The sequence below is a fragment of the Dendrobium catenatum genome, unplaced genomic scaffold, assembly GCF_001605985.2.
Source record: "Dendrobium catenatum unplaced genomic scaffold, ASM160598v2 fragScaff_scaffold_1263, whole genome shotgun sequence".
In the NCBI taxonomy this organism is placed as follows: Eukaryota; Viridiplantae; Streptophyta; class Magnoliopsida; order Asparagales; family Orchidaceae; genus Dendrobium; species Dendrobium catenatum.
Window position 1 is genome coordinate 313,064 of NW_021319725.1, and position 11,366 is coordinate 324,429.

The window sequence follows — 11,366 nt, forward strand, 5'->3', positions numbered from 1 at the left end:
ATCCGACAATTGATGCATTTATCTTCCATCAATTAGTAACTGAAGAAAAGATTAATGATAATAATGATGATGATTTTTAATTTAAAAACTTTTGATTAAATAAATGTGATAACTAACCTTTAATTTTAATTAAATGTTTTAAATATGTTAGATTTGAATAAATCAATTAATTTTAATTTATTTTATTTCTTCAAATTTTAGAAATAAATTATTTTAAATTAATAGCTTCATGTGATATTATAATTCAAAATAGAGATAAGCTCAATTAGAATCAAAGACATCAAATTTTTAATTTATTTGAGTCAACTCATAATCTTCATTAGAGCTAAGAGTCTTGAAAGTGATTTGCTCAAACTCAAAATGTATAACCCAAATCTTTTTAGCACTGTACTTTCATGATCAATAATTTATTGCATGATTTATATAAATAAATTTTATATTTTAATTAAAAAGTGCAACTCTAAATTATCTTATTTTTTAGAAAAATAATGTCACTCAAATTTAATTGGAATGAAATTTATAAATTTTTTAATTTATTTTAAGATAAGAATATCATAAATATTTATAAATTGCAATCATCTTAAAATAAAATTGAAATTATAAAAATCTTTTTTGATAAAATTTAAGTTAAAATAATGTGATTCAAATTTATTTATATATAAGCTATGAATTTTTTTCGGTAATATGAATGATAAATTTAGTCAAAATAATTGATTTAATCACTGATGTAAAAAAAATAATCTTTTAGGATCTGTCATCATTTTCTTACATAAAAAAAACCTCCCACGGAAGTTTTATTTGAAAAAATTTTCTTATTAATTTTTAAAATAATTTTATAGTATAAAGTTTTCTTGAACTTAAAAAAGAAGTAAAAAAGCCTTCCTTAGGGACGGTTTTAGAACACAGCTTTCATTCTAGTTTTAAAAATTTTTTAATTAAAAAAATAATTTAACAAAATAACAAAAATGTCTTCATCATAAATAATAAATTTTGATGGAACCGAAATGACGATTTAAATTTTCAATGGCATCAAGAATTCTCTCTCTCTCTCTCTCTCTTAAGAAACGGGCATATAACATAACGGCTAGTTGGAGCTGGTTCTTGAAAAAGGGTTCATTTGCACTTCCTTGTGAGACACATGCTCAGTTTTCAAATTTTTTCTAAGCCTATCCGACCGTTATCTACCACAAGTGAGAGAGATAGAGAGATCTTGCCAGATTCTTGCTCTTTCATATTTGATTTCTCGCTAAGCTTCCAAAAACCGTAGCGCAGATCGCAGCCATGAACAACCTCATGACAAGATCTTTCCTCAGTTATGCGGACCTGAAGAAGGAGGCGATGAAGGACCTAGAGTCTGGCGGTGGAGACGAGAACCAGGTTGAAATACAAATGAGCAAGCCAGAAGAAAGCCTCCGCATATTCTTCGAAGAGGCGGAGCTGGTAGAGGAAGAAATGACGTACATTCGCGAGCTTCTCGCTCTTCTCAAGGCCGCCAACGAGGAGAGTAAATCAGCCCACAAGCCAGATGTGTCGCGTGCCGTGCGCGACCGCATCAACAGCCACATCTTGGAGGTTCTCAAAACCGCCCGACGTATCCGAGGGCAACTCGAAGGCATGGACCGCTCCAATGCCGCCAATCGCCGTCTCTCCGACTGCCGCGAGGGAACAGCCATCGATCGGACCCGGACTTTGGCGACCAATGGGCTCCGAAAGAAGCTCAAGGAGCTAATGACCGATTTTCAGAGTTTAAGACAGAAGATGATGGCTGATTACAGGGAGGAGGTGGAGCGCCGTTACTTCACTCTAACAGGGGAGGTACCACCGGAGGAGGTCGTGGAGAAGATTATTTCCGAGGGGAAGAGCGAGGAGCTGCTAAAGACAGCCATCTGTTCAAGTGGGCGGGGCATGATAACTGAGGCGTTAAGTGAGATCCAGGATAGGCACGATGCGGCTAAAGTTGTGGAAAAGAGCCTGCTTGAACTCCACCAGTTATTCTTGGACATGGCGGTGATAGTTGAGGTACAGGGTGAGAAGTTGGATAATATAGAACACCATGTCTCGAACGCCTCTCACTACATCAAGGGAGGGACCAAGGAGCTCAACCATGCTAAGATATACCAAAGGAGTAGCCGCAAATGGTTCTGCCTCGCCATTCTTCTTCTTCTTGTCCTTGTGCTGCTCATTGTTATCCCAATCGCCACCAGCCTGAGCAAGTCATGAGTACCTTACTCTTGCTTGGTTAATGTCGTAGCATTTTACTGAAATTCTGAGTACTATGATAGATGTGTTGTTTCTGCATTCTTTTGCTAAATTAGTGTGGCTATTCTGCTTCTCCCTGAAACGATGTATCTGTTGCTGCCTTCGGCAGATACGCGATTCTTAGCTGTTGTGCTTCTCCCTAAACAATGTTCTGTTTATGTGATTTGTGTTGAATCGAAGTGGATCAAACTGTAGCTTACAAGTTTTTTTTTTTTTTGTTCTAATGTTTCTAGAATAAGTTACGAAAGATAAATCTCAAAGTGTGATTCACGATTACTCGTAGAGATATAATTTTCTAACCATTAGATCACATATTCTTAATTATATTTATTTTTAGATCATTGCAAGCTAATTGATAATTTTACGGAGTAGCTATTTATATGGCCATTGTACTGTGGAATTCCTTCTATTTCTATGTTAGAGATTTATAAATATAATAGTTAATTATTTCTTATTTGCATATCTAACATCTGAAACTTCTTATTTACTCATCATTTCTTTAGAGTAACACCATAAATAGATCTCTGTTTCTAAATTCCTTAAGTCATCTTTTTACTCTGAAAGCAGCCTTTGTCTTACCGTTCTTCGCCAAGTCAAAGCAACCAAAGCAAGGGTTAATCGATAAACTATGAAGGGCATATATTGTCTTTTATCCATTGAAACAACTTGAGATTGCTGCATCGCGAGAGGAGGAAAATTAGACGGATCAAGGTAGGCTACTGAGACCTTTCGTTGGTTGTGTGACTACTGTTTATATTTGATTGAGAAACCTAGATGAAGACAATAAATTGAAAGATTCAAATGTCTAGCAATGTAAACAAATTGTCAAATTGATATATACTTTTGTTGTCACTTAAAAAAGAATCGAGTGATGTTTCATTAAATTATGAGATTATTTTGATCTCTTGATTGAGAGCTTTGATGACCTACTAATAAGTTTTGTATTCAAAACTAGTCTATTAATGTTTATATGAGTTTGTTTTAATACTCTCGAAAGTCCAAAGAAAAAAGAAGATGAGTCAATAAACTGAAAGATTTAAATATTAAATACCTAAATAGAAAGAAATTAAGTGTTGTTTGTGTAAATCCCTCTTAATGTTAAATGGGGGATCTTGATGGATGAAAACTTTAAACTAAATAGTGATTAAATCAAAATTAATAGCATAAACATGAAGAAAGGATTTATTTATATTTTTAAATCTCATTGGCTGCGTATTTGCCCATTGGAGAAGGAGCAACTAGCCGTTACTACCTGTTGGCTTTGCCGAATTATTTTATTTTATTTTATTTGAACACCCTTTCTTTCTATTTTTCTCCTTTTATCTCCTCATTTCTTCACCATCTGTCCCATTTCTTTCTCTCCTCGTTTCTATTCGTAGTCCAGAAATTTTCTTCTGCTACAATTTTTAGTGCGAATAAGTGTTGTATTTGTGTTTTTCAGTTCGGGGGGTTTGTGCATTTTCATTTAATCCTGAGAATGCAACTTCAATAAGTATTTTTTAAATCTTAATAATGCTTTATTGTTACTATTTTTTTTTATTATATCCCAAGTTTGTTAGTTTGTTTGAGTAGTTCAAGACGTAGGCTTCCTTTTTGACAACTTTTTGTAACGTTTTCTAAATTAACTTTTTATTACAAAATTTTTCTACATGCAACTCATCTTGATTTATTGGTTGGAAACTTTTTTTCTGGAACATTTAGGCCAATCAAGGCATATTCGCACACACATCGCAAACAAAAGACTCGAACTAAAGATCTCTTAATTTGTAGCTTAAGTTTCCAACCAACATACCAAAGTGAGTTGTGCTGATTGGGAACTTTGTATATCAATCAATATGTCTTGGGTTTGAAACTTACGTATGTGATGTGTGTGTGAGTTTGTCATTATTGGCTTAAATGTTAAAAAAAGAAAATTACTAAAAAATAGTTTTAAAAACAATAAGAAAACCGTCACAAACAAAATCGTAAGATTCATTTTGGATAGTTTTTAACTATTATGTTTTAACTAATTTCTTTCTTATAGAAAATAATAAGATAGCTATCCATAATGAGGTCTTAATAATTATGTAATCGTATTTTTTAATGGTATGTATTAATAGCTTTTTGTTGGCATATATTTTTGTTTTGGTAAATATATTAATTCATTCTAATTAGTTATATATTTAGAAATAGGGAGAACATAGCAGCAGTGATTATAAGGTTCTTATAGAAATTTTGATCCAAACTTTTGCATCTATCCAATCGTGACCTAAGATAAAGTTGTCCTTACATAAATTTTGAACATGAAACACAGTCATCAAAATTTGTCCCAAAAAAAGTCAAAGATATTAGTGATGGTCAATGACCATGACAATAGATATATTTTTACTTTCGTAGGCCTAACATATCTCTTATCTTGCATATTTCTCACATGTGTAAGAATAAGGTCCATATATCACAAGAAAAATAAGAAATTAGTGGTCTTGAACAAGTCCCTCTATTTTTTTATAGTCCTTGTTGGAACCTATGAGGAAAATAAATTGTGAAACTTTTTTTATTCTATTTTTATCTCATCTACCAACTAAATGAACGAGCAAGTGAGGGAAAGGAGAGATGGAGAGAGCGATAGAGGCCAAGGCAATATAGATGATGGAGGAAGAGAGAGAGGAGGTGCAATCAAACAAGCATGATAGACCGTGTGATAAGACTTTGGATTCAATTCGAGCATTTAGAGCTACTCAAACTCCAGAATTTTAAGAAAGAAGAGAAGGACATTACCAAGGAAACTATTGGTTCTATCTTGTTCATCCACGACTAAGTTCTATTTATAATTTGTTAATATGTTCCATAATTACAATTACAATTACAAAAATCAATTATATTAAACTATATATGGGAATTGATCATAATAATCTTAAAAATTAGCACATTCTCTTGTATGAGCCATTTGTTCCTACACCTTGCTTGTAATCCTTGCTCATGTCATAGATTTATAACATTATGCCCTCATACTAATATTGATCTTATCTGCAAAGTTGAAATCCTAGAGTCGGCCCAATGTAGACAGCAATTATCTATTCAACCAAGATATTTCAAAATGTAGTTCGCTTTGTGTTCTAGATAAAAATAAGGTCAGAAGAGAACCTTGATTAAGGACTACTTGAGGAACTTGGTCCATACATTGAGAGAATAAAGCGTGGAGGTTTGGACATACATCATACTACCAAGAATCTTATTAATGGTTATTGTGAAATAGGCAATTAGTTTTACATCCAAAATGGTGCATGAAAGGAGATTATTCTTGGATTGGTCTTGTGGTTCGCAAACGTGAGACATGGTGTCCTCGAACATCCCATATTTTAGTCCTTTCTTGAATGATATTGAAATTAATTAATACATTTTATTTTAAATGAGAAATTGTTGATGTAGAAACTACAGGTGTTGCCAATGCTTGGTGCTCAACCAAGATTTGTTAATCAGAAGGGGATATATTTCAAGGTAGCAAATATAAATGCTAATTTATCATTTATATTGTTTGGTCTTGCACACCAATTCTTAATCAAAACATTATCCTCTTTTACAAAAACAAAATCGATCGAATCGTTGGGGTCTTTGTTGTTGATGTCGTTATTGCAATGGACAATGAAAAGGAAAGCACAAATGACGTGAAGAATCACCTAGTTGCTTTCATTTTAAATGTTGGTAGTTAGCACTGTCACCATTAAAGCTCGCAAAAGAATTGATGATGGCACCTACCTACAATGGAAAGTCAACGAAGGATGTGATTAGATCTTTGCAACAATGACAAGGGTTGGGGATCGAGGATTAGTCTAAACTTGATATGATGAATAGGATCTAACTAGGATCAAAGATGTAGCAAGAATTAGATTGGGGCTTGGTGTCATGACTTTGTTATATGTTGTTACCTACTTGCTAATAGGCTACAAAGTTAATTTTTATGTCTTTTAATGTTAAAAGTATTTATCATTTATTTTGAGAAAGCCAATTTTGTTTATTGTATGCTGAAACATTCATGACAGTTGTGAGAGAGAGAGAGAGAGATAGATTTTAACATATATAAGTGAATTTAATAAAAAAAAGGAATATTGTAATATAAAGTTTGACCTAAGATTTTAATTATCATTAAGTAAACCAACTATAAATTTTGATGAAGATTTGATCAAGCCCATGACTATGAACTCATCGAAATTTATGCATCATATATATCTTATACTTTTCATTTTTTTCAGCAGGCAAAAATTCTTCTACTTAATTTGTTTTCATTATGAATCCTCTCAATTGAGCATGTATATTAATCTTCATTATAGAACTAAATTTCAATTGTTTTGTTCTTACAAGCGCTAAACTTATAATTAGTAATAAATTACTAAAAAGAAGAGTGGAATGTAAAATACATAAACCAAGATAATTGAATAGCTTTTTCAATATTATGTTTAATATTTATTTCAAAGATGAAGTGAATATTTTTAATATACATTATAACCTTATTGCTCATTGCTTTTGTTTGAACATTCTCACCAAGTTATTTATTTATTTACATTAACATTTAAACCCTATTTATGTAATTTAAAAATAAATAAATAAAAAGAAACCATAACATTACTTATTTCTTTGCCATAGCAATCGCGCTCGTCCTCCCCTCCTTTGGCCTCTCGTATGGCCTCACTGTCTTGGGTTTTCTTCTCCTCGCAGTTCCCTCTTCTTTTTTCTCTGTTTCTTTTTTTCTCCGTTGGGCTTCTCGCTACCTTGGTTTTCTGGACGGAAAGAAATCTTCCCGCTCATTTCTTGATGCATTGTAGGGGGCTTCTTCCTCTTCTGAATTTCTTGACCTCAAAGCAACAACTTATCTCAGGTTGTCGTGCTTGTGGATTTCTGAAACTGAAATTTTAGCTCTTGTCAAACCTTTTGAGTTTGCTCTTGTGGATAAATTTTCGAATCATATACCCTCGCTTGATATGATTCGTAAGTTCTTCTTTAATCTTAAACTAATTAGAGATTATTCGGTAACTAATCTTTGGCCTCATCTTTTCTCCCCTCGCATTCTTCATGGTTTAGGCTACTTATTTAGTCATCCCCTTAAAACTGATAACGTGATTGTTGTTGGGTTGCAACCTTCTGTTGCCCAAGTTCTTATCTAATTGGATGTCTCTAAAACTTACACTGAATCTATTTAGATTGGTCTAGATAATTTAGGTTTTTTGCAAAAAGTTAGATTGAGGAGTTCCCCCCATTTTGTGATGCCTGCAAATCTTTGGGCCATTCTAATAATAATAATCACCCTACTCATATGGAACCTCAGATTCTTGCAAAACCTACTGTTCATTTTAGGGGGAATGTGTATGATAAAATTATCATTCAGGATGCTATTGACCCTTTGGATACTGGTCATGTCATAACCCCTGCTTTTGTGGCCCAGCCGACTATTCTTATTGAGAAAAATGTTAATGGTGAGGGGGTAATTCATGGTGCTCCTTTACCTAGTTTTCCTCATATGGATTTATCTTGTGACAATAATGTGAGGATTATTGATGATGTGAGTATTGTGAACCAGCTTACTAGCCCCATCTTAACTCATGTTTTAAATACTGTTGATGTTTCGGCTTTTACTATGGATCCTTAATATGTTGGTTTAGATCATCTACTTAAGAATGTTGGCTCTGCTGCAAATCGTATTGTGCATGGTGGGCATTGTCTTAGTATTGATCTGGATAGTCCTAACATGTGTGATGTTAACATGGTTGTTTTGGATGAGTCTTCAAGCGATTTGAATGATATTACTCTTGTCTCACCTGTGGTTTCTTTTGGAGTGTCGTTGATGCCTAATGTGGAGGTTATTAAGGGCAATGAGACTGTTTTTGATGTCCCAATTCCAGTTGTTTCTAATGACGAATTGAAAGCTCAATTGGCTTTAACTTTGAATAATGATGAGCCATCAGATTGGTTGGAGGAATCCTTCTCCTCTGTGTGGGGGGATGTTGGGGGTGATTTAGGTGATGATGTGGATGATTTGCAAGAGATGTATGGTCTAAACGTGGGGCATATTGTGCTTCAGGATTTCTCCAATAGATGTGGGAAGCATCATAAGAGAAAATCTAAGAAAAAGTAATGGTTTTTCGGTTATTGTATTTCTTCCTCCAGGTTGTGTGATTTCAGTTAAATTTCTATTTTTGGTGTTTCTACTAGCTGCGATAGATCCTGGACTATGATGAGGCAATGCATCCACCTCGTTGTCCTTGCTTGCTGGAAACCTTGATGGCCTTTCCTCTTTATGTACAAATCTTTTTGTTTGGCGAGGAGTTGTTGTTTGTTGGTTTTCTTCTATTTGATTTTTAACTTATTGCTTTCAATGGATGGCCCTTTCTTTGCTTGCGGGTGGTTGTAGGGAACCTTTTGGCACTTCCTGAGTCCGGCTGGCATCTTCGCCCCTTTTTTTCATGTGATTATTGCTCCATGACAGCCATTGTTGCACCTATTCTTTTGAGGAATGTTTTCCTTTGCTATAATTTTCTTGCAATTTTATTTTGTTCTAATGGATCTTGGTGTAATATCTCGTTAAAAGACTGAAATTTATTTTGTTAAAAAATAAATAAAAATGAAAAGAAAGCATAACATTGTTTTGTTAAATATTTGTTTAAATTAGTTTTAGAATTGTTCTTGCTACGTCCAGATGCCAATCAAACGTGCCACGTCACCCGATGTACAAATCTATTGGTGATGTGGCGCATCCTTATTAGCCTCCGGATGACGTCCGATGACTACACGTAACAATTTCTCTAGTTACAGTTGCCCTAATTATAAATTTTTTTAGGTTTAATAGCTAATTAAAATTTTAACAGTAATCACTTAAAAATTTTATCCTATAAAACAACTACTTGGGTTCTTAAAAAGTAGGGGTGTAAATTCGGGTCAGCGAGTCGGATTCGGGTCGAACCCGGAATTGACCCGGCACTGTTCGGGTCAACCCAAACCAGACCCGTTTTTAAAAACGGGTCAGGTTTCCAGACCCGAACACGACCCTATTCGAGTCCGGGTCAACCCGACCCGACACGAATGACCCGAAGTTGACATAAAATTGCTATTTTTCGGGTAAAAAAATTGGGTCAATATTCGATTTTCGGGTCAAAATCGGGTCAAAAACGGGTCAATCTCGGGTGTTGGGGTCAAATATGAGTTTTTGTGTCACTTTCGAGTTGCTGAGTCAACCCGAACCCGACCCGATTTTTAAAACAGGTTGATTTGTTGAAACCGAACCTGGATTTTTTTGGATAAAGATAGCATGAAAGTTGGCATCAAAGTTGCAGGTGGCTGATAAAAGATTGATTTGAGATAGTTTTTTATTATTTTCTATAACATTAGCAAAAAAAAATTTTAACATTTTTTTTTTTGCGGTTAAAACAGCTGTGAAATTTCCTAAAAAGTGTTGAGAAAGCCTTTTTTTGGGTAATGAATTTAATGCAAAATTTATGAATTAAATTCATTAATATAAATAAATTAAAAGTATTGGAATTAATAAATACATCAATTTAGGATATTTGAATATAAATTTAATGCAAATTTTATGTATTAAATGTCATTAACATAAATGAACTTAAAAATATAAATTAAAATAAACGGAAAAAAGAAATTTCTCCATTTATTTGAAATATCATATGTTTTTTAGTTTAATTTAACCGATTCCAAAGAAACTGAAATTCGAAATTCCGTTTTAAACCGGAATTTTGATTTCCGGTTTCTACTTGACCGTTTTTAATTGTTTAAATTATTAATTACTAATATATGCATCCTTAATATAATTGATTAAATTAAGCAGATCACACCCTTCTCTAACCCCCGAGCGAGAGAGTGATAGAGAGAGAGAGACATCTTCCAGATCCCTACTCTTCTATATCTTGATTTCGGGCTAAGCTTTCAGAAACTCAGCGCAGTTCGCAGCCATGAAAAAGCTCCTGACAAAATCTTTCCTTAGTTATTCGTTGGAACTGATAGAGAAGGAAATGGCGTCCATAAGCAAGCTTGTTGCTCTTCTCAAGGCCGCCAACGAGGAGACTATATCAACCCGGCAAGATGTGGTGCCTGCCGCGCGCGACCGCATCGACAGAAAGATCTTGGAGGTTGTCAAGACCTCCCTACGCTTCAGAGGGCGCCTCGAAGACATGGACCGCCCTAGCGAGGCCAATCGCCGTCTCCCTGGCTGCAACGAGGGAACAGCCGCTGATCGGATCAGAACTGTGCTGAGAAATATGCTCCGCAGGAAGCTCAAGGAGCTAATGATGGATTTTAAGAGAGCAAGGCAGAGCATAATGGTGGATTTCATGATTAGGCGCCGTTGCTTTACTGTACCAGGGGAAATACCTTCCGAAGAGGTGTTGGAGATGATGTTTTCCGAAGAGATGAGCGAGGAGATACTAAGGGCAGCCATCTATTCAAGTGGACAGTATATGCACGATGCGGTAAAGTATGCGAAAAACAGTCTGCTTGAATTCTACCAATTATTCTTGAACGCGGTGGTGCTAGTTGATTCACTAGGTGAGAAGATGAATGATATAGAATACCATGTCTCGAACACTGCTAACTACAACATCAAGGGCGGGACTAAGGTGCTCAAATCTGCTTAGATATACCAAAGGAGCAGCCTCAAATGGTTCTGCAACGCCATTATGCTTCTACTTGTCCTAGTGCAGGTCGTTGTTATTCCAATTAATACCAGCCTGAGCAAGTCATGAGTACCTTGCTTTTTTAATTTTCATCCTTTTGCTAATGCCTATTCTACTTCTCCCTTGTTCTGTTTTGCTGTTGTTGAGTCCTTCTAGTTCTTTTTGGCTGTCCTGTTTGGATGTACCCTTTTTTCATTGTTCTCTTTTATTTTCTGGTTTTTGGTGTTCTGTAGACCAACGCTATGTTTAGCTTTTTTCGGGGTACTGTTTCCTTTTTCTCATCTTAAATTGTGTTTTTCATATATGATAACGGGCTAAGCCCCCAATTTTCACAAAAAAAAAGAAATTATTCTGTGGAGAACCGACGCAAAATATTGTGCGGAGATAAACCAAAATGCGTCACTACAGCAGTACCGAGCCATGGTACCGAGCACATGAATGACGTGGTGCATT

General features: G+C 34.8%; 2 protein-coding genes across 2 annotated transcripts; both read left to right on the forward strand.

Annotated features, from left to right (window-relative positions):
- The first annotated feature begins 1,252 nt into the window (after positions 1 to 1,252).
- On the forward strand, positions 1,253 to 2,398 carry LOC110106372 (syntaxin-related protein KNOLLE-like). The gene has a single exon (XM_020836257.2). The coding sequence runs from the start codon at positions 1,282 to 1,284 to the stop codon at positions 2,218 to 2,220; it is 939 nt and encodes a 312-aa protein (XP_020691916.1). The 5' UTR covers positions 1,253 to 1,281; the 3' UTR covers positions 2,221 to 2,398.
- Positions 2,399 to 10,193: 7,795 nt separating this feature from the next.
- LOC110106465 (syntaxin-122-like) lies at positions 10,194 to 10,874 on the forward strand. Its single transcript, XM_020836390.1, has one exon. The coding sequence runs from the start codon at positions 10,194 to 10,196 to the stop codon at positions 10,872 to 10,874; it is 681 nt and encodes a 226-aa protein (XP_020692049.1).
- Positions 10,875 to 11,366: the final 492 nt, after the last annotated feature.